At 37.6% G+C, this 24,980-nt stretch overlaps 1 protein-coding gene across 3 annotated transcripts in view; it reads right to left on the reverse strand.

The window, feature by feature from the left end:
- The window catches only part of Aatf (apoptosis antagonizing transcription factor), a 99,998-nt gene that overhangs the window by 11,173 nt on the left and 63,845 nt on the right, over nt 1-24,980 (reverse strand). The window contains exons 9-11 of one of the 3 annotated variants that reach the window (XM_020171095.2): nt 21,614-21,681; nt 19,438-19,518; nt 10,098-10,169 (exon numbers count right to left, since the gene is read on the reverse strand). In XM_020171095.2, coding sequence (XP_020026684.2) covers nt 10,098-10,169; nt 19,438-19,518; nt 21,614-21,681 — 221 coding nt within the window. Of the gene's footprint in view, nt 1-10,097; nt 10,170-19,433; nt 19,519-21,613; nt 21,682-24,980 lie in introns of those variants that run through there. The other 2 variants (XM_074046303.1, XM_074046304.1) reach the window with 2 other exon arrangements.

Below are 24,980 nucleotides of genomic sequence, written 5' to 3' on the forward strand. Positions count from 1 at the left end.
ACATATTGGTGTACATTAAAGGAGTTAGATGATTCAGAAAGCTTTTAGTAAAAGAGGCAAGAAACTCCTCTTCATCCATCTTAGAGGACTACTGGCAAAAATAATCTTATCAACTAATTGTACATAGACTTATAAGTCCAAAGCCATCAGAGGCATTTTGAACAGGAAGCCTATAACCAACTGTTTGTAACATGGCACAGAAACGACTATGTCTGTGTTGCAGGCAAAGGGAGAATGGCATAATACACAGATGTGAAAAAACAAATTTTGTTTATTTAAATAATTATCTATAAAGACTACATTTAAAATAGTTCTCAGAAACACAAAGTTAAAAAGAGCATTTCATTCTCAAGAATCTGGTGAGCAAAAAGAACTATTTCCATTTTCTAGAGAAAAACACCAAGGCACATAGAGAAGATGTCTTAGTGTCACATGGCATATGAGGACCAGGGCATATACCACGTGCTCTAGAATCCCAAGCCAGTTCTCTAGTTTGGAGAGGGCTAACAGCAACTGCAGAAAGACCTTAAGTAAACTGTCTTGCAAATAATACTTGAGCTACAAAAATGCTATTTTAGAGCCAGGCACTAGTGGCTCATGCCTATAATCCTAGCTACTTGGGAGGTTGAGATGGGAGGATCCAGGTTCGAGGCCAGCCTGAGCAAAAAAAAAAAAAAAAATCACAGCAAAACGGACTAGAGGTGTGGCTCAAGAGATAAAACACCTGCTTTGCAAGCTTGAAGCTCTGAGTTCATATCCCAGTCCCCCTGCTCCCCCAAAAAAATGCTATATAAGGAAGATACAATTAGATTGTAACATTTTCCAAATGTTATGATCATAAACCTTGATGATACCCATTATAAGATTAAAGTAAACATAACTGTACTTCTGTAATTTATAAGTTAACATTCTTAGCAAAGAATGAAAAAACTCTAACAAGTGTTTTTGTGAATTGTAATACTATTAGGGCAGAACAAATAAAATGGAGGAGAAAGAGCCACCAACTCAGTGGGAAGTGGGGATCACTGACATCTCCCTTGAAAGGCAAAAGGCTGGTACCTTTGAATAGCTATGAACATTTCCACAGGAAAGGATTGAGTAGGGTGGGCTAGGAGTTACTACAGGTTAAGGGAGCAGAATAAAGACACATGGGAGAGGAATGAGAGTGTCCTGGCACAGCAGGGCCCTACTGTAGACAGCACAAGGGCCTGCTGCTAACACAGCTGACAAGGAGAGAAAGTTGGTAGCAAGGCAACCAATGACTGATGGCCTAGAGTGGCAGGCTCTAGAGTATGGGTTTTGTTCTTCAGGTGAAATACAACATGGTACTTGAGGAAGACGAGTCTGAAGACTTGCAGGGCTGACCAAACCAGAGACTGGTGGTTTAGAAGCCATGCGTGTGGTAGTCTACATGGGAAGTTAGAACAAGAAAGACCTGAGCCTGGGCTATAGAGAAGATTTCCTGAGCTTAATAGCAAGGTGAAATATTCAAAAACAAAGCTACTTTTTGAAAAAAATTTGATTGGAACTAAATAGAAAAATCTGGGCTGCGGCTAGATGTGTGGGCTCAGTGGTAGAGCAACCTGCTTAGCTTACAGGAGGCTCTGGGTTTGACACACACACACACATGACCCAATAAAAATCATTAACAGATGAGTGACATAGAAAAATTTACAAATAACAAATTGTGGGGGGGACAGGGAGGGGGCAGAGTGGGTGGTAAGGGAGGGGGTGGGGGCAGGGGGGAGAAATGACCCAAGCCTTGTATGCACATATGAATAATTAAAAAAAACAAAAAAAACAAATTGTGTATATACATACATAGAAAACATGATATACAAAATTCATATAAACCACAAAAAAACTCAATGAGAAAAATGTGCAAAAGATAAAAATACAAATACAAATAATAAATAAATGGCAAATATATAATTTTCAAGTTTACAATTAAATGAGAAAATAGCTGTTAAGATAATAGGCCAGTGCCTCACAAACCGTAAACCTTGTCAGTTGCTATGAACTTAGAAATAAGAAAATGGTAACACAGCATATGAAAACAGAATCTACATTAAAAAGATACTATCCCTGTTAACAAAGGTACAATGACACAGCCTGAGCCAGGGAAGAAGACCTGTAAATTAGTCCAACCCATCAAGAAACACTACAAAGTTTAGATATCTGACTTAAAATTACTCTTCTAAGAACCTATTCTCCACAGTTTTCTGAGCATATATGTTCATTGTAGCATTAAAGAAAAAGAAAACAAGCAAAAGCTTGTTAGACCTGAATGCTAATAATAACAAACATAAATAATAGAATATTATGTTTTTGAAGAATATTATGCTTTAAAAATACTTAGTGGTATTAAAATGCTTATAATACAAAGTTAACTGGAAAAATTAAAATATCTATGTATATGTCTGCATAAAACACAAAAAATTCTATGAAAAAAAATAGCAGGGTGCCAGATGAATTTTTCTTTGTCTTTTTTGCAATTTCCAAACTTTCTTCTGTAAGCATGTATTGTTTTTATCATAGAAGAAGAGACACTGTCTCTAAAGAAAGCATGGCAAAGATAGAACTGTAAGAACAAACTGACTAAATATACTGGATCAGAATTCAAAGCTAATTATGATGCTTCAAATCTTTGTAACCAGAATAAGTATAACCATAAGAGTAGGTTTTGGAATTCAATGATTCAAATGAAAATGTGAATGACTAGTAGACAAAACTTTCCTATATAGAAATATCTTTTTTATAAAAAGAAAAGAATTAATCTAAACAAGTTTAAATTTTTTCCTAAAGAAGTTTTTAACTGAGAGACTCTGCGTGTGTGTGTGTGTGTGTGTGTGTGCGCACGTGTACACAGGCACATACCTTGGCATATTATTCCGATGTATTTTTCAAAGCTTGTTGACTTCTTAGAATAGCAGCAACAGTTAGGAGCTACACTCATAGATGCATATTCTAGTTCCACTATTGCTGTTGAACTTGGGCAAGCTAATTAATTGCTCCATGCCTTAGTATTCTAATCATAAAATGTGGACAGTATCAGCCACTTCACTGGTTTCTTATAAGGACTGAATGAAAATGTACATGAAGGGCTTAGTGCAAGGTCTGATACAGTAAATGCTCAATAAGTAGAATATGATGTTTATTATTCTTGTCAGTTCGTTGCCAATCAGAAACAGGGTGGCAGATTTGGGGTGGAGTCAGAGCAAAGGATGGCTGCACTTAGAAACAGAAATGTTCTTTATCTCTTAGAAACCTGGTATTGGCTCAGTGATCATTTTGAGAAACATCTTAATAATATGTATGAATGACTAGTCTAGGTTAAGGTGAAAAAGTTAGCTACTGCCTACCCACTTATAAATCACTTAGTTGTGATTAATACAGTATCTGCAAGATATTATTTTTTGAAGCCAGTAATAGTAATAAAAGAACTTTAAAACAAATTCTTAACAGAAACATTTATACTCACTTTAAAGATGTGAAATATCCCATGGGGAAAAAAGATTTATAACCTTTTGAATAAATGCTGAGAATGTGTCTGCAGAAATAAAAACTAGAGTTAAGTAAAGATTTATTTTAAAGAAGGATTTATCTGTCAGGTGTCTACACTCTCCTTCTAGAAGAAATGATGTACTTTTATCACTCTTCTTCCTGCTTGGAAGCAAGGCTTCTAGCTGATGATGAAAATTCTCTAGAGTAAGAGGCCAAACAGCAGCAAGTTGGGGAGAAAGGAAAGAACAGCAGAGTTTTCTCCTCAATCCAGTTTTAAGACTCTGGCCCAAGTCTTGGGCTTGAACTTGAGAACGTTTCCTTTGTCCTTTCTGACTTTAGTTACTAGAGGAAGGCCCCAGGTCTCCTGTCTCTGTGATGGGCGCCATCTTTAATGATGATATATGGGAGTCCTTTCCCCTTAGCACTGCTAGGGGGTCAAACACGTGACACTGACTGTCTGACTATCAACAAGCGAATTATAAACTGTGTCAGTCCAAGTTAATGCAAAGCTGTAATCCTCTTTAACAAGAGATCAAATCACTGCCATGAATTATGTTTGTTCTGTAATCTGATAAGGAGGAGAGGGAACTGCTAATAAAAGAGTAATGGGAGTCTTTAATGATGCTGGGAAAAGGTAGCTCCAGTTAAAACACTGCTCTTGTTTCTGCTGATTAGATCAGTGTTGCATATTTGCACAGACTTGTTTCACCTGTCAGAATAACCTGTGTCTTTTTAGGAGATAAGAGGCTTCAGAGAAAACATCTGTATTTTAACCATTCTTGCCTGCAAGTTTTGAACCAATAAAAAAATGCCCTAAAGAGGGTATTTCTGGGGTTATTAGCCATGTGTTCTCAAATGCTGAGCAAGCTGTAACATAGTGTCTCACCACAATCAGTACATATTCCTATCAAATGAAGGGGTACAGTACATGAGGAGGAGAAGATGGATAAGTAACCCCTGGGTTGCCAAGTAGAATACACCCACATAGTTTGGGTGCAGACCCATACACAAAAATGACGAGCGAAGACAAATTGCCTGCAGGAATTCTATTATGCTGAGGCACCTCAAGAACAACGTGGCAGTGATGTTGACAAAGCACTTTACAAGACCTGATTGCATGTGTACATTTCTTTTCTAAAACTCCAGATGTAAAACAATAATATATTTGGTGTTAGTACATATCATCAAAGGATCCGCTCCTTGTTCTTTTTTAGTGCCAGCAGCTTTATGAAAGGAGTGGAAAAAAGTGGGTTTTTCATTTGGGAGGAAGAGAATGGAGGTTGTTTCTACTGAGAATTTTTTTTTAAAGTAAGGAAGGGAATACTTCTAAATACTAATGTTGCTATCACTTCTTAGGATAAGGAAAAGAAGATCACATAGAAAAATACAACAGCCTACACACAAAATCAAGTTTCTCTGAGAACTTCTCCTTCAAGCAGCAGCAAACGTGGACAAACTCACCCTTTTCCTGATGTGTACCCAGCTAACTGCCATCTCTGACCTGTCCACACTGATAGCCAAGTCCCAGGCCAACAGTAATTGCTGTCAGAAACTTCCTTCCCAAATCTGCTTGGTGGTCAGCACAGAGGCTCACCCCTTGATCTGTTTCAGAGGTCTTACTCAGCACTGCTCCCCTATGTGTCACACTACCATTTGACTATCTGACTTTCACCAACACAACACGTGACAAAGAATTCACTTTTATTTTTGTACTGGTGTCTGACTCAGGACTTCATGCTCGCTAGGCAGGTGCTCCACCACTTGAGCCAAGCCCCCAGCCCTTTTTACTCTGGTTATTTTGGAAATAGTCTCAATTTCTGCCCAGGCAGGCTTAGATGATGAGCCTCCTATTTATGCTTCTGGCAGTAGCTGAGATGACAGGTGTATGCCACCATACCCAGCTTTGTCTGTTGAGATGAAATCTCACAAATTTTTTTGCCTAGGCTGGCCTTGAACTGTGATTCTCCTGAACTCAGCCTCTTGCATAGCTGGGATGACAGGTGCACATCACTGCACTCAGCTATTGGTTGAGATGGGGGGTAGGGGGATCTTGAAAATTTTTTTGTTCAGGCTGGCCTTGAACCACAATCCTCCCAATCTGTACCTCCCAAGTAGCTAGGATTACAGGTGTGAGCCACCAACACCCAGAAGAATTCACATTCATTTCTTTAAAATCTATCTACCGCAGCAGCTCTGTCAAAAACAGGCGAGTTCTGGGTATGGTGGTACATACCTATAATCCCAGCTACTGGGGAGCCAGAAATATAAGGACCGTGGTCTGAGGCTGGCCCAGGCAAAAGTGCAAGGCCCTATCTGAAAAAAAGAAAACAAAAAGGGCTGGGGCATGGTTCAAGGGGTAGAGCATTTGCCTAGGAAGCACAGGCACTGACTTGAAACCCCAGGACTGTCAACAACAAAAGTCATAGGCAAGCCAGGCGTGATGGTGCTCCCTGTAGGGTCAGCACAGCAGGATTGTTAGCTCAAGGTCAGTCAAGGATACATAGTGAGTTCCAGGCCAACCTAGGCTACTACATAGCAACACCCTGCCTCAAAACAACAAAACAAAGCCCAGGCAAAAAGCAGCTGATTATTTCTATAACCCTGAATTCTTCACTTTGCACCACAATAACAGATCATCTTCATTTTTATAGCAAACTCCCTCTGGTCTAATAGAACCCTGGGAGTTTCACACTGTATATGGTAAGCTGTTTCAGAAACTTCAATATAGAAGTAGATAGCATCTCTGTAAATCATGCAAGTAAAGTAAGACCTGCTCTTGGTACACTCTGCTTAGAATGCTTTCCCTGCCAGTGAGACATCAAGCCTTTGAACTCCTCCTCAGCCCAGTAACTTTGTCTCTGTAGAACCACAGGATTTCTTGCTTCCTAGCAAAGATGATTCTGAAAGGCAAACGGTAGTTGCTCTGGGAGCTGAGCTGGTCCACACCAACAGTACCAAAGGTACTTCGTCCATAAAACATGGGCGAAGTGGGATCTCCTTGGTTTTCTCTCAGTGATGAGAATGTTCATCATGTATGCAACAGAAACCACCTGTCTACCTCATAATGCCTAAGAGTATAAACCTAACGGACTAGCACATATGAAATACTGGGGGCTACATGAAAACTTTTGCTAACAACAGACCTGAAAGCACATAAACCAGTATCCAAAGTGTACCCAGAAAGAAATGCTCCCAGAGGAAAATTTGCTAACACAGGGACTCAACCCAGCTACTTTGCATTAAAAAAGATCACTAAAAGAGAAAAATTCCTAGTGTGAGAAAACAATCTGTAGGAGCAAAAATGAAGGAAAAACGAAATGAAGATGTCATTGCCCTTGTAAAGATTCTTCAAAGACAGTACTCTTTCCTCTACTAGGACATTTTAATACCTGGTGTTAAAGATTCCCCTCTCAAACTAAAGCAGATACCTTAAAAGCAACTGAGGCCAATAGGAAAAGGGGACCAGGAACTAGAGAAAAGGTTAGATCAAAAAGAATTAACCTAGAAGGTAACACCCACGCACAGGAAATCAATGTGAGTCAATGCCCTGTATAGCTATCCTTATCTCAACCAGCAAAAACCCTTGTTCCTTCCTATTATTGCTTATAATCTCTCTACAACAAAATTAGAAATAAGGGCAAAATAGTTTCTGCTGGGTATTGAGGGGGTGGGGGGGAGCGGGAGGGGGCAGAGTTGGTAGTAAGGGAGTGGGTGGGGGCAGGGGGGAGAAATGAACCAAGCCTTGTATGCACATATGAATAAAAAAAAAAAAAAAGATTCCCCTCTCTCTTAATGAGAGCTGGGTTGTTTCAATCCAGTTCAACCAAGTGCAAATTTATTCAGCTCAAACTGAACAAGAGATATGGAAGATTCAAGGATGTGGACTTAGACACCTCCCCCCCAACTCACTGGGTATTAATCCAATTTAGGCCTATTTGTGAGTAAACCAGAGGCAAGAAACAACTTAAGGAAAGGGGATAGCTCTTTTTCCAGAGCTGGGTAAGCTAAGAACCAAGAAATTTTGTGTTACTTGTGTTTTACCGCAATTAAAGGGGTGAGGGTGGGGTTGAAAAGAAGAAGGTAGGTTTTAAAAAGCCAGTTTAGGATAGAAACCACAAGGCAGAGAAGATCTTTCATTTATATACTTCAATAGAAAAGCAATCAGAACTTTCCCACTGCCTTTCTGTATTTTACATGTATGATTTCGAAAATAAAAATGTCTTTTTTTCTGTTGATATAAAGCAACATAACCTTATTGTAGAAAAATTTAAATACTACAGAATATACAATAGCAAGTAAAATCATTTCTTATTCCATCCCACCCAGCAATAAGCAGGAGAGTTGTGTTATTGCTCCAGTGCTTATTTTTAAATGACAACTAATATGAATTCATTCTCATGGCAAAAGATTAGAGAGAGCAAAACAGACAAACAAAAAATAAAACACTGAAAGTTTTTCTTCACTCCCTTCATCATCCTATTCACTTCTCCACAAGTAAATACTCTGAATATTAGGATATACAGACTCTCAGACTTTCTTAAGCACTGGGATATACACATACATATGAATACACATTGGCTAGCAGAGTGGCTCAAGTGGTAGAGCACCTGCCCCCTGAGTTCAAACTCTAGAACCAAAAAAAAAGAAAAAAAAAAGGAAAAAGAGAAAGTTTGCATATGGACAAACATATACCTGCTTAATTTTTACTTGTTTTGCTTTTGCAGTGCTGGGGATGGGACCCAGGAGCTCAAGAATGCTAGTGCTCAACCACTGGGCTACATCCTCAGTCCCTGAAACCTGAAATTTTTTGACTATCAACACAACCCTCAAATAGTTTGGGTTTGGAGTACTTCTGGTTTCAGATTTTCTTGTTAGAGATGCTCAACCAGTAAGGTCTATGCAAACATTCCAAAATCCAAAAAATTACACAATCTAAATCACTTCTGGTCCCAACCATTGTGAATAAGGGATACATAGTCGATTTTATGTTTACTCAGAAACGGAATTATAATGCATATAACAATCTGTAGTCTACTTTTTCCACTGAAACATTATGCTAAACAATTCTACTTCACCCTTTAACAGTTGCTGCTAATTTCATTGAACAATTTTAATGTGACTTACTTAGCTCCCTCCTGATGGTCATTTGGATGATTTATTTTTATCACTATAAACAATGGTGCAATAAGGTCAACTCCTAGAAGTATATTTTTCTGGGTTAACAGAGACATTTGAAATTTTTAAAAGGGCTGGGGACATAGCTCAAGTGGTAGAGCACATGGGTAGCATGCACAATGCCCTGGGTTCAATCCCTAGTCCTGGGGGTGGGAGGGTCTTACAATTACAAAAAATTGCCAAGCATATTAGTACATGCCTATAATACCAGATCCCTGGGAGGTGTAGGATCCTGAATTCAAGGCTAATCCAGGAAAAGGTAGCAAGACTGTATCTCAAAAACAAAATACAACAAAAGGCTAGGGGCATGACCAAGTGGTAGAGTGCTTGCCTAGCATGTGTAAGGCCCCAAGTTCAATCCCCAATACTGCAAACAAACACTCAGTAAAACATTGACAAGTAACCCTCCAACATGATTTTGCCAATCATATTCTCAACAATAGTATATTAAAGTAGATTTCCTCACATCGTCAACACTGGGGGGGGGGGGAAGCCAATCTTTTTTAATGTTTTCTAACTTAATAATTAAAAAATGAAATCTCATTATTTAAATTTGCATTTCTTTGATTAAAATTTTTTTTGCCACTTAAGATTTTAATTTTGTAATTTTTAAGTCTGCTAGTTGACACTTTGCTCATTATTCTTACTGGGATATTAAGAGATTTGAAAAAAAAAAAAGATTTGCAAATACTGTACATAAATAGAGAACTATATCACCTATAAAACTTTTTTGTTGTAGTTTGTCACTTACCTAGTAACTTTGCTTTCCATGTCTTTCTCATTGTGACTTTTATGTAGTCAGCTCTATTAATAATTTTCCTTTTGTTTTTTTTGTCTCAGTGTCATCCTTACAAAGTCCCTCTCTACCTCAAAATTACTTTAAAAAAAATTGTTTTTAACTCTCTTTGCACACACCCCCAAGAATGAGGTATTTGCAATTTAGCAAAACCAAAACTATTCGCTTGAGGGAAAGTAGTATGTGGTGATAATGATATCCTAATAATTATGAACACTTCCCATCTGTGTTGTAAAAATGTGACACACAATAACATGGTACTAGGTTATTCCCAGCAATCTCTAGAGTCATTCTAAAAACAGAGCATCTGCACAAACCTCCCACTGCATTACAGCATGCACATGTGCTGACCTGGACTCTGTCCTAGAGAGAAACTTAGGTGTCCTGGGCAGGTAGACTACCTAATGTTAGAAACAAACAAAACAGCAAAAATGGACTACCAAATTTTTTATTTTGCTTTCAGTAATTATGGGAGTGAAGAGAAGTGACAAAGTTCCTTGCTATGATGCCAAAGACAAATGGTTAACTGATAAGTAGAAACAAGAGGGTAAGAGGCTATAGAATAGGTCAATATCAGGCTGTCGTACAGCCATTTGAGACATATAGTTAATCTATCACTTACCTGGCGTCGTCATTCATTGTAGTGTGGTCAATAGGGGCCATGAAACTCAGAAGCTTGCTAAGGACGTGAAACCTAAATAAAGTAAGACACCAAAGGCAGCAACTTTAGTAACCATTAGCCTTGCAAAGTGAACACTCTGTGCTTCAGCGAAGCCCAAAACTGATCACTGGAGCATTTGGCCCCTGAGTAAAATAAGGAAAAATCCACAGGCATTTACTACTCACAACTATATTTTTCCTTACTACTATAGGAAAAGAATCTAATAGTATATTGTAAATAACAGGAGATCAACACAGATCCATTTATATCACAGCTGAAAAAAAGAGTAGATATACTTGTGCCTCTGAGCACAAATATATAAACCCTTTGACCTTACTCCAGAAAAGTCAATGAGAACTTGACTATCCCATTTGCCTTCTCTGTGTACACTCCCCCTGCCCCCATCTTTGGTGGTCTGGGGTTTAAACTCATGGCCTCTTTGCGTGCTAGGCGCTCTACCTCTTGAGCCATACCTCCAGTCTTTTGGTTATTTTGGGGGGGATAGGAGCTCTAGTTTATGCCAGGGGATAGGAGATCTAGTTTATCTACATAGAGATCTTCCTATTTATACCTCCTGCATAGCTGGGATGACAGGCACACACCAACATGCCCAGCTTATTTATTAAGATGAAGTCTTACTAACTTTTTGCCTGCTGATCTCAAACCATAACCCTCCATCTCTATATCCCAAGTAGCTAGGATTACTGGTGTATGCCACCACACTCAGCCTCTGTGTACATTTTAAATCATTTTTCAGTGTCCTTAAAGCTACCTGCTTGGTAAAGCACAGGTAGTGGCATAACACCTGGATGCAATACCTCATGAACACCATCACATACTGGCACTTGTTTCTTGAGCCAGAGAAAGCTTCAATTCCACATCATCTCCTCACATGAGCTCCACTAGGTTTTTCATTTTCCCCATCTTTAAATGAAGGAGCACAACCGAATTTAGAACAAGTTTTGAGTCCAAGACCTTTAGTTGAGGTGTTCTAAAAATTAAGTTAATGCACCTATATTTCCTGCCAATAGAAAAGGGATGTTTTTCTATGAAGTGTTTTGAAATTCCCTGGTAAAAGAGGCTAAACAAATATATGGACTTATACATACCAAACTGTACCAAATTCAATTATATTTATCATAATGGAAGAAGCTTGTGTGACAACATACACATATATGCACACATATCTACATATACATACATTATATATATTAAAAAATTCTAACCACAAAAACCTCTACTTGGGCAAAACACAATCCACAAAAATATGATGAATATTTTCATGTGCATAATGTTTCAGTTTTAGAAACACTTTTATATATATCAAATAATTCAATTCTCTATTGTACCAGTTACATCTAAGCCTCCTACGCTAGTGGTGTTAATAAGTGGTAGTTCCTGCTTAGCAAGTATGAGGCTGAGTTCAACCCCCCCATACCACTAAGCCTCCCAAATTTCATTCTTTCTCGGCAAATGAATTTTACAAGAATAATACTAAAGAGATTTTCCACAATCCAAGAGTAACAGAAAAAGTTCCTCATAGAAAATTTGGAAAATGAAGCACACACACAAAATGCACAGTCCCTCCACCTACAGACAATTATTGTTATACTTATATTTGTTTTCTACAGCAATCCTCTTAAACATACACACATTTTCATATCCACTTTATCTCATTTAGCATTGCCCCTTAAGCAATATCTGAATGACTGCCTACAATGCCAGGAATGCGAGTACCGTGTATTTTCATTGCTTCCAATTTTTCACTTTTTGTCAGGTGGAAAGAAGAAATACTAAAAAACTATATATCAATACTTGCTTTTTAAAAATGCCTAGTAGCCAGGCACTGGTGGCTCATGCCTGTAATCCTAGCTACTCAGGAGGCAGAGATGAGGAGGATCACATTTTGAAGCCAGCCCAGGCAAATAGTTCATAAGACTCTATTTCAAAAAAACCCAACAGAAAAATAAGGCTGGTGGAGTGGTTTAAGGTGAAGGCCCTGAGTTCAAATCCCAAATTTCCACATAAAATGGATATAAGATACTTAAAAATAAAAGTGGGAACGAATTATGTAGTCATGCACCGCAGAACATTGCTCTGGGCAATGATGGTCACAAATGCAGCAGCACATCCCTACAGCCTAGGGGTGTGGTGGGTTGTACCACCAACATTTGTGAAGAACACTCTGTGATGCTCATACAATGACGACATTACCTAACGACATTCACTTCTTAGAACATATCCCTCTTGTTGAGCAAATGATTGTATTTAATATTCTGCATTATGCTTTTGCCTTGCGTTGAACTAGATATCATATTCCATTCTTTTTTTCATAGTTTCTGAATATTTCAGTGTGTTCATTTAATTTATCTAATCTCCTATGGATGGGCATTTATATAGCCTTTCCTCATCCTTAAACATATTGAATGATGACAATGTGAAGTTTTTAAATTTGTTTATTCATTTTGGTGTGCTGGGATCTGAACCCAGAGCTTTGTGCATTCTAAGCAAGGGCTCTATCACTAAGCTGCATTCCCAGCCCCAAAGTTAAGGTTTGTCCGCATAATTTCTATGGGATAAACTTTAGATGTGAAATTGCTGACAGGCATGAGCCACTGCATCCAGCCTGCAATCATATCTTCGGCCTATAGAGTTAAATAAAATATATTGCTAAAATTAAGCTAGCCTGTTTCTTCTTGCTTTTTTCATATGGCTTTAAGAAAAAAAATTATATACATAATATATATTTTTACTGAATGGTACTGCTCTCTAGAATGCCTTTGTGCAAAATATTGAGTGACTATTAACTACACAATGAAATACAGGCTTTAAGAAGCAATCAGATTAAAGGTGATTTAGCAATGTACACTTAGTGTAGTGCTTTCATATCCTCTCAGTGCTCCTTAGGATAGGCACATTTTTAAATATCAGAATACCTTTTAAGAAAGGTATTCATACTAAGAAAAGATTAATTTTGTTGCAAGGAAATAAATACAGTAAAACATCTCTTTATTTTTGCAGTGCTGAAGATTGAATTCAGAATGGTAGACAAGTGCTTTACTAAGTTATACCCCAACCTTGACATCTCCTTATTAAATGCCTGAGAGTTTAATTCATTTACATTATGACTTTGATTAAGTCATGATTAAATCCACTTATATGAAATGCTAAGTAAAATACTAATAATCAGTGTTTGAAATTATTTCTAAAACCCCAAATATTTCTTTTATTTTTTGTAGTAATAATTTATTTCCTAGCATCCAACTAGGAAGTACCAAACCCAGTCTGACAACACTATTATTTATAATGCCTGTTATCATTTAAACTGTTTCCCTAAACGAATGTTAGTCTTTGTTGTAACTTTTCTGAGAATCATCTTTCCAACCCTACCACAAACAAGAAGCAAAACTGTTTAATGGTGGGGCCTAGAATCAGTGAGGACAACTGGAATGCCCTCCCTCCCTGTTCCTGAAGTCTAATGTGAGGAATTACTCAGACTATTCCTGCCTACCCTGGACCACTTAGTTTACTCTTTTAGGACAGGATGCTTATACAGCCAAGATGTCATTTTGGTGCCTGCTTAGGCTGGTTGGTCCTGCCTGTCCAACAACTCAAAAACCAGAGGTCAGTAGCATAGCTTCTGGAATCAGACCAATTAGTTCAAATCCCAGTTTGCTACTTACTAGCTCTGTGATGCTGGGTAAGTTACTTATCTTCTTTAAATATTTTATATAAATCAGTTTATTTAATATGCACAGCAACCCTATGAGATGTGATTTCAATGATTACACTTGTTTCACAGATGAGAAAATTAAAGCACATGAATGTAAAGTAACTTGCTCAATTCTCAAGGTCAGTAAATTGGTGTCAGCTTCCAAACTTCCACACTTTGGCTCCAAAACTTCACATTTGTGGTCACAGAAGAGCTAGGTGAGAACAGATGACAAAGCACCCTCCCCCCCCAAAAAATCCCAATACACATTTATTACTTTTATTTTACTTTGCAAAAATTTTAGACTTAGAAAAAAGTTGTAAAAATAGGAAAGAGCTTATATACATCCTCACCCAGGTTTCCCTAAGGTTAACAACTTACAAAAACATAGTATAATTATCAAAATTAGGAAATTAACAATGGTACAATACCATTACTGATACTACAAATATTATTCAAATTTTGCCAATTTTTACCCTAGTGTCATTTTCCTTCACCAAGATCCAATCTATGATACCATATTGCACCTAGTTATGTTATCTTCTTAGTCGCTGTCAATCTATGACAGTCCTTCATTATTCTTCATTTTTTCATTATCTTGACATTTTTGAAGAGTATTGGACAGATATTCTATACTGTTTTAAAAACTGGATTTGTATGTTGTTTTTAGGGGGCAAAGGGCAGTACTACGGTTTGCACTCTTGGCCTTACACTTGCTAAACAAACAGGATCTCTACCACTTAAACAGGCTCTTTCCCCTAGTCCTCTTTTCTTTACCTATTTTTTGAAGAGGTCTTGTGTTTTTGCCCAGGGCCAACCTTGAACCACGATCCTCCTTATCTCCTTCTCCTGGGTAGCTGGCATTATAGGTGTGCACCACTGGATTTATATGATGCTTTATGATGAGACTGAGATTTGGCATTTTGGGCAATAAATGATGTGGTGTCCTTCTACAGAAGACAGATATGTCTTATTACCAGTTTGCTAATTTTTTTTTTAATTGTGATTTTCTGAGACAGGGTCTTGCTGGATTGCAATCCTCCTGTCTCTACTTCCTGAGTGTTAGTATTAGAGGTATGTGCCACCATGCTTGGACTGTATTGTTAATCTCAAATCCTCAGTTAAGGTGGTATCTGCTGGATTTCTCCATTGTAAAGTTACTATTTTTCCCATTGTAATTGAAAAATATCTTGGGACAGACCATGCAAATATACTGTTTCTCCTCAAACTTTTGCCAGTTGATTCTAGCAGTCATTGGTGATCTGGCTTGCAAAATTATTACTATGGTGCTTGCCTAGTGGTGATTTTCCGGTTCTCTCATTCCCTCTACATTTAATTAAAAACTGGAATTATTTCTGACCTTTTGGCAGCACATCAACTGGTAATCCAAAAGGGTTTTATGCAACAAACCAGTTAAGACAGTAAAAATTTATGCAAAAACTCTAGAGGCATTTCAAGTATGGAAAGGCCTTTGGTTTGTGGATCTGGACACAGCAGCCAAGAAAGCCTCTGGAGGAGACGTACTCACAGATGAAATGATCCTACCCTACTTGACTTTTAGGTCATCTGGCACTCTTAGGCCTTGTTAAATATTCTTGTATGTTCCCTGCTTTATCTTATTCTCTCCTGTCCTCTTATCTCAATGACCATTCTTCCTCAGCATTCTTTATAGGCTTGCTCCTCTTCCTCAATCTCATGTAAGGCGACATTCCTCAGAGTTTTATTCTTGTCACATAGACTTGCCATATGACATGCAACTTGCAAATGTCTCCAAACTATCAACCAAAAAATATTTAGATCCTTCTCTTGCCTCAAAAATCTATCTCTAAACTTAGACATCTCAAGGTTGTGTCAAACAACATATTCTGCAAATGAATCCACTTCTCCCTCAAAAATAAAAAATCAACTTCCTTCTTGCAGTGTACACATATCAATGAAGAATATCAAAATCTATCTGTTCCCTCTGAAATGCTGGAAATTGTTCTAATCTCCTTGCTTTCTTTTGCTTGACTGCATGAAGTCACTCTGAAGTATGAACTACTTACCTACATTAATGTCTCTCAATCCATCAACTCCTATTTCTTCCAGCCCTTACCCTCATAAATTTATAGACCATTTCCTCCAAGTTCACAAAACCCCAAAAATTGTCTTTCTAAAATACAAGTGTGTTGACAATACTTCTCTGCTTAGATCTTTCAATACCTCACAACAGAATGAAGTTCAAAACTATTAGCATGACCATGATCTGGCACTCACCTACAAACACAATCTCATCTCCTGCCACTCCCTCTCTTTATTTTAATTCTCCTCCAAAACAAACTTCAATTCCCAAAATGGGGCCCTGACAAAGTCAGCAAATGGCTTTGCAAATGTTCTTTTTTGTCTTTCACTGGACTAACTCTTACCAGTCTTTCAGTTTGTTGTGGATGTCACATCTCACAGAGTCTTCCTGAGCAGTCTGTGTTCCTACAAGGCTGGGGAAGGATTACCTCTACTGTAGCACCCACCACATGGTATCACTGTCTGCAATTGTCTGCTATGCTCTCCAGACTGGATGTGCCTACTATGGCTCCTACACCAGATAGGACATTAAAACCACTTGTTATATTTTAAAGTTTAGCCTTGCTTAAACACAAAGTATCTCTTGCCTGTCTATTGTCAGAATAAGATTTTAATGCCTCTGGATATGGGAATTCCAACCACTACCAAAATGCTACAAGAACAAAGTTCTTGTAGAGGGGATAAAAGAGAATGATGGAGGGGTTGAATTCAACTATGATATATTGTAAGAACTTTGGTAAATGTCACAAGGTATCACAATAATAAAAAAAAATTTTAAGCAAAAAAAAAAAAAAAGAACAAAGTTATATAATTGCATTGACACACATCTCAAATGTACAGTTTAATGAGATCTGATAAATGTGTTTTGATACAGGAAACAACAGATTCATATTCTAAGTTACTTGTCACACAAACTTTCTTCAACACACATTCTGCTTTGTTTTCCTTTTCCTTTCTTTTTTTGGTGCTGGGAACCAAAGCCAGGGCCTTGTGCATGCTAAGCACATGCTCTGCAACTTAGCTGTACATGTGGATCTGGATTTCTTAGTCTGTGTTATGTTTATGGCTAAAGCATTTCTCATTACCTGATGAGAGTTTTAGTTTTATTATCATAATCATTCCAAAACATTTTATGGTTGAATAATACCTTCAAGGCATTGATTGTGTGATCATAAAGTTAAAATTGTCTTAAAGGATAAAGTACACCACTACTTACCTCAAAGGTACATATAATACAGCTATTTCACAATAGTTTTAAAATTCATAATAATATAATAATGGAGAAATGGCTTTTTTTTTCCTTTCAATTTTTTTATTTTTTATTTAATATTTATTTTGGGTTTTTTTGAGACAGGTTTTTGCTATGTAGTCTATGCTGGTTCGAACTCCTGACCCTCCTGCATCAGCCTCCCAAGTGCTGGGATCACAGATGTGGGTGCTCAACCTCTCTCAGTTTTTTTGAAAAGCATGTATTTGCAAGAGAAATGCCATAGATAAACAAAGAGAAACCAAAGAAACGAATATTTGAATGTCAAGTGTGTACCAGACATTTACATACTATTTAATTCCCACACCAGATTTATAAGGTAGGGATTATTATCTCCACTTAGTAAATAAAGCAAGGCCCAGAGAATAAAGAACCAAAACCACATAGCCAAGATGTCAATTCAAATCTCCTTATTTGAAATCATTGATTCTTCCTTCCAGAAGACACCTATAGCCTCACTAAGTTATAATTTTAAGCTGGGTGCTAGTGGCTCACACCTGTAATCCTACCAATTCAGGAGGTAGAGATCAGGAGGACCACGGTTAAGCCAGCTCGAGGCACAGAGTTTGAGAGACCCTACTTCAAAAATGTCCAACACAAAAAAGGCCTGGCAGAGTGGTTCAAGTGGTAGAGTGCCTGCTTAGCATGTATGAGGCCCTGAGTTCAAACGCAGTACCCTCGGGAAAAAAAAAGTTATAATTTTAAAAGCACAGCACTGGAGAAAAATTTGATCCCAAAAGTTAAGAATAAGGTAATTAATCATTCAGCCTGATCACTTATAAAGTACTATTAGTAACATTGCTCTCTAAAGCCTAGGTGGGAGAAGAAGGAGGAAGAAGTTATAGAAGAAGCAAATGAGTAAGCAAGTAAATGAACAGCAGGGTAGGAGACTGACCCAGCTTTGGAATAATGACAGCAACAGCAGTAATAGTAATAATGGCAGCAAATACTTACATAGTGCTTACCCAGTACCTGGCCCTATTCTAAGATCTGTACCTACCCTCCTCATTCAATCAGCAAACTCACCTTATAGATGGATCTAGTGGATCTAGTGAAGAGAGTTTACGGTTTGCCCAAAGTAACTTCTAGTCACTATCAAAGCTGGGATTCAGGCAATCCAGCTCTTGCTACTATACTACACTCCTAGCCACTACAGTAACAATGCACCCAAGACACATTTCAACAAATGAAAACTTAAATTATAACAATTTAAACTGAGATTTAATATAAGTGACTGTAAACCAACATATGATGAAAAAGCTATTTTGTACTTTTGCAAAGTAAAAAAAAAAAAAGCATTTCCAGATGGGTTTTGTTAACTGACAAACAAGTTAAAATGGTTGTGAAATCTTTTTTTTTTTTTTGAGATGGGGTCTCACTATGTAGCCCAGGTTGACCCTCAAACACAAGACCTTCCTACCTCAGACTCCCAAGTGTAGGGATCATAGCTATGTACCATCTGAAAGTCTTTAAAAATGAAACAGATAGGACTGGAGGAGTGGCTCAACCAGCAGAGTACCTGCTTTGCAAGCATAAAGCCCGAAATTCAAATGCTAGTGCCACAAAAAACAAAGAGAGAGAGATCCACATTTATCTACGGGGAATTTAATGACAGGCAGGCTCTCTAAGTAGGATGTGGGCTTAGCTATCTGCTTACAACTATCTAAAGCAAGTTTAAGATTTTTTTTCAATGTGCACCTGAACTACAAGCAATTCTTTTGACACAGGCTTTGTAAGATGATATATTACACACACACACACACACACACACACATACATGCACAGAGTTACCAAAGGTATAAGTCTAAGTGTCAGTTCCTACTCTTGTATGTATGTTTGTAAAACTCCATAAAGAGCTCACAGGGCAGAGAGTTTTCCTATATTCAGATATTTCTCTATTTTTCTCATAAAAATTACATTTCTCATCTCATTTAAACAATTGTTAACATTCTCCAGAGTCCTTTAATTGTGTCTTTTTAAAACTAAAATAATTTTAACTATCTTGACTGTGTTTTCTTATTTCTTATCTTTCTTTCAAGGAAATAGAGATAGCATGTTAGCACATCCTTATTCAAAACAGAAGAATAAAAATTCATTAAAACTAGATTTCCATTTTAGAGTGAGAAAAACTTGAATATCATTTTTGTTGTTCTGTTCCGCAAAACAGAATCATCAGAAGAGAAAAATGACATAACCACCAAAATATAAGAGAAGACACCTACATGATACATGATATATTAAAATTTTTTCCAATAACTCACCGAAGTTTTCTTCCTTTGCTGGCTTTCCTATCTACCTTCTTGCGAATCTTGCTTCGTAGCTTCTGGATTGCAAGCCACTGCCTGGGAAATTCACAAGCAATGTTATGCATCGTCACTAACAAAATAGCTGTACATATTGACAAATTGGAATTTTTCTCACTAACAATCCTGCAGAAGGAAATCATCAACCTATATCAAATTTCTCAAGGCAGTCTGAAGCCAAAGTGACTAATCAATTGAAGAGGATTTGTGCAATGGTAAAAAGCAAGTGGCAGCTGGGAAATTCTACAGCAAATTTGGTTAACAATGCTCCTTAGAATTTGGAGTTGCTGTGACAAGCACTAGATCTACCCATCTACATGAAAACCCAGCAAACTAAGCATAGCTGCTTAGGTTTTCTTCCAGTGTTTTAGGTGTGCAGTATGTTCTCTTGTTAAGTGCAACTGCTGGTTGGTTTGAACACATGAATTAACTCTTACTTTCCCTTTTCTAACATTCAAGTGCTTTTTCTTCTGTTTTCTAATTTTTGCTAATTTTTAATAATTATCCATTATTGATACTAATTTCTCTGTTTAGGTTTTTGTTTGTTCATTTGTTCTGCTTATTTTTGTGGTACTGGGGTTAGGCAAGTGCTCTACCACTTGAGCCATGCCCCCAGCACTTTTTGCTTTGCTATTTTTCAGATAAGGTCTTATGGGATTTTTTGTTGTTAATGTTTTGGTTTTGGTCTTTTGCTTATGGCTGGCCTCAGACATCGATCCTCCTATCTCTGACTCCCATGTAGCTGGGATTACAGTATCTGATACCACTGCCTGGCTTATTTGTTGAGATGGGGTCATGCTTAACTTTTTGACCAAACTGGCCTTGAGCCATGATCCTTCCAATCTCCAATACCGAGGAGTCAGGATTACAGGCGTGAGCCACCGTATCCAGACTGACTGCTAGATTTATAGTCATTTACTTAATTTTCATTTCTCCATTTATAAACACTTCAGTATGTGTTGATGAAAGGACTCTCTCCCCAGTATCATCTCAATACCATCATCACACCTAAATAAAAAGTAACAATAATTCTTTACTTTCAAATATTCAGTCTTCAAATTTCACAGACTGTCTCAATTTTATAAGTGATTCATTGGATCAGCATCCACACAAGAGTCATATATTCTGTAGTCATGTTAGATATGAAGAAATTAATTTTCCAAATAAGAGATACTCAACTAAGAAAATTGTCACAAATTGCTCTATGAACAAATATGGAAAAAAAGGAGGAAGAGGAGGAAGAAACAGTAGCAGGAGCTAGTCATCTTACCTGATTTATACAATGAAAAACTCAACATCAAAAAAAAAAAAACTAGGGAAATCCAATTACTGTAATCTTAATATAATCTTAATGACCATAATTTATTTTATTGTAAAGTCAGATAAATGTACACTATAATCAACACTTCAATGCAATTTGCTCTATCACAGTATATTTATTGTGACCAGCCTCTATAGCATTCCAGAGATACACAAAATATCACAACATCCTACCTGAAAATTCAAATCATATTCTACTCAGATAAAAGCATTACATCAACACAAATTTTTCACTGTTTACGCAGAATGCTGCTCTGCCCAGAATCCCACTCTGACACTTAACAGCTTTCATTTCCTTTCATGCTTTTGCAAATATGGCTCATGGTATTTAAATGTCCTATTCATTAGGTAACACTCCACGTGCCCTTTTTATTTTCTAACCACAGGATGAAGCGTACACACAAGAGCCTTCCTTCACTACTTCGCATTCTACCCTGACATCTGGGTAATGCTGTCACATTCCACTTCTAATTGTGCTGCAGCTTTTACTGAAGCCAACAAAGCAGATTTGATTCTGAGCAAGGAACCTGTTGTGCACAGTGCCACATTCTGACAGCTGAAAGCACACATTTGGGTAGCAGCTTTTTATGCACTGGTCAGCAGACTGATATGGATATAATCACAAGCCACACCCAGCAAAGAGCAAAAGATAGACTTTTATGGCAATTAGTCATTTTGTCTTTCTACCTCTTAATTTCTTTATTAACTTTGATAATTATAGGACCAATCACTGTCTTGGAGGCAGAATTAAGGGGACTCAAAGGGAAAAACTATTACATAGGCTGTGTGAGTAGAAAAACCACATCTAAATTACCTTCCCATAGCCACCTGATCATTGGGATCCAAGGAGCTGGTCTTCCGTTCTATGAGTTCTCGAAGGAGCTAGGAGGAAAGAAAAGCAACTGATTTATCATCTCCCAGCACCAACTGACTTTAAAAGGACACAGAAGGAATTCTGAATGGCATAGTGACAGCTTTTAAACTACAATCAATAAGAGACAACCCAGTGGCAAGAGCATGACCGAATTCCCATTAACCCTTTCATATTTATGTATCTTTTAAAAGGTGGCTATAGCAATACCTAAGAACAGAAGTCCATTTGGAAGACTTATAGTACTGCAGATCATTTCAAATAGATCAATGTGTGTGCTTTCATTGTTTTTTGATTAGTTTTGTCTGCCCTATTGATATCAATGAAGAATCTTTAAAAGGTCAGGTGGGAAGGGCTGTGTGGCAAAAACAAAAATGTATCAGCTTCTCACCCATAGGATAATGGTGCATGATTAATTCCTGAACTATAATCTCCAGGATTCAGGAAGATCTTCCTCAGGCAAAAGTCTTAATTGTAGATAATTAAGAGCGTGTACTTCACTCTCTTGCTTTCCATAGCTGTCATTCTCCCATACTGGCTATCAAGTGATTTACCCAAACATGACACCAACACACTCATAGCCACAAAAACTTTAAGAAGGAACCAAAATAAAATCATTTGTTTTCACTTCAAGTGCAACACAAAGGGCCGCTCTCCCATTCTCTACAATGAACTCCACAGGAACTCTAAATTACTCTCCTACTCTTCTCTTAATCCTGGGTACTGCACTGCATCCAATCAAAGACTAAATCTGTATCTTTCACGTATACTTAGGAATCTGCATGGGATCTTAAGACCTAAGTGAGGAGATACGATGGAACTTAAACATTAAAAGAAAATTTTAAGTTACAGTAATAAAACTAGATATCACCTTATTTTTTTTATATCATCTAAACAAGTATTGTATACAAAGAAATAGCAACAGAGATCAAAATTTCAAAAATGTAAGCAAAATCGAGAGGAAACTAAAATAAACTAGTTCCTGCTGGACTGGTGGAGTGGCTCAAATGGTAAAGAGCTTGCCTAGCAAGTGTGAGGCCCTGAGTTCAAACCCCAGTACTGCTTCCAAAAAAATTAGTTCCTGCTAATAATCCATCAGTAATACAAATTTGACTTTAAAACTTGTTCCTTCACAAAAAAAAGCAATTATTTTGTAGGTAGACATAGTAGCAACATAGATATTTCACTAAATTAAATAGCTAAAGCCTGTGGGAGATGGAGAAGAAATAAATTCCTATGAAAGTAGGTTACTTTCTAATTTTCATTTGTTTATGTAAGCACTACAAGAAGTAAAACAAATTTATAAAAAATATTCACTACCACAAGATGCATCCTTATTGCAAAAGGGAAAAGAGTATCTCAATCACAATTAAAACGTTTCTATGAAGTCTTTTCATTTGCTTATATTGGACATTATAACCACAGCAATTATGTTTTAAAATGTGGGGACCAGAGGCCACTGGTTTATTAACACTAGAAAACAGCAAGCTATTTCTCTACCCTGTTTATCTGATTGATTCCCAACATCTTTCTGGCAGCCAATCTATCAGTTTATCTCTTCTACTTCATCACAGTCACTTCTGGCAGCTAAATACAAGATCCAAATCCAGTGCTACACAGACATACGACAGAGTAAACCTATGTAACACTGCTGCCGTATAAACAGCTGCCTTAAGGCTCAGCACAAATGGGCTCTGGTTCCTAGTCAATATTCTAAGAAAAGCAAGGTTGGGGAATGGGGGAAGGGTAGCAATAATAATAGTAATAATAACAACAAAAAAGAATAATGGAAAAAGAAGAGGAGTATAATAAAAGCAGAGGAAAATACCAGAATGACCACATGTCATTGCCCTTACCTTGTTCCCATCACACAAGAGATTACAAAGCACCATTCCTGGTTTTCCTAATTGTCCCTGATCCCTGAGGCTGGACAGTCATGGCTACTGGACAGTGAGTGCTCACTGAAGGCTGCCCTAGCACAACAGGGCAGCCTCATCTGAAAGAGAGTCCCTTATGACCTTGACAAAGCTGGAAATTTGAAGCCACACAATTGAGGTGGATCAGCTACTGCCATTCATGCACTCAGTTGGTGTAGCACTGCCTTTCTATCACTCTGCACACTACACATGTCCAGGCCTGCATTTTCTCTACCCACATACTTTATGCGGCTCTGCTTAGTATTTCATGAAGAAAATGGTGCTGGTTTATGTGACTGAGTCTAATATATTCAGTTCAAACTTTCAGATGATTTTGTTGTATCCAAAGTAGGAATGTGAATGTACCAAAAAATAAAACAAACAATAAAAAGTTCAAAACAAAAAAAACAAACAGAATCTCTTTAAGTAAGGGCTGGTAGAGTGGGTCAAGTGGTAGAGCGCCTGCCTAGCAAGCAAGAGGCCCTGAGTTCAAACCCCAATACTGCCCAAACAAAACAAAACAAAAATAAACAATGATAAAAAAAAAGGCATAATTAAACTATTCCCATGTCAACTACTGTTTCCCACAACTGTTGTTATCACTGGATTTAAATTTAATTAGCAAAACTTCTTTTAAACAAGTTGCTGACTAGGATTGGGAGCATGGTTAAAGTGGTAGAACGACTGCCTAGCAAGTGCAAGACCCTGAATTCAAACACCAGTACTGCACATAGATCCCCAAAAGAACTTTGCTGACAATAAAACTGTAGGGACATTGGCACAAGAATTCTGAGTTCAATTTTATTTATTTATTTATTTATTTTTATTCATATGTGCATACAATGTTTGGGTCATTTCACCCACCTTCCCCCACCCCCTCCCTTACCCCCTGCCATCCCCTCCTTCTCCCCCCCACCACCTCGCTACACAGCAGAAACTATTTTGTCCTTATCTCTAATTTTGTTGTAGAGAGAGTATAAGCAATAATAGGAAGGATCAAGGGTTTTTGCTAGTTGAGATAAGGATAGCTATTCAGGGAGTTGACTCACATTAATTTCCTGTGCATGTGTGTTACCTTCTAGGTTAATTCTTCTTGAACTAACCTTTTCTCTAGTTCCTGGTCCCCTTCTCCTATTGGCCTCAGTTGCTTTAAAGTACCTGCTTTAGTTTCTCCTCGTTGAGGGCAACAAATGCTATTTGGTTTTTTAGGTGTCTTACCTATCCTCACCCCTCCCTTGTGTGCTAAAGCTTTTATCATGTGCTCAAAGTCCAATCCCCTTATTGTGTTTGCCCTTGATCTAATGTCCAAATATGAGGGAGAACATACGATTTTTGGTCTTTTGGGCCAGGCTAACCTCACTCAGAAAGATGTTCTCCAATTCCATCCATTTACC

Source organism: Castor canadensis, chromosome 11, assembly GCF_047511655.1.
Source record: "Castor canadensis chromosome 11, mCasCan1.hap1v2, whole genome shotgun sequence".
Lineage (NCBI taxonomy): Eukaryota > Metazoa > Chordata > Mammalia > Rodentia > Castoridae > Castor > Castor canadensis.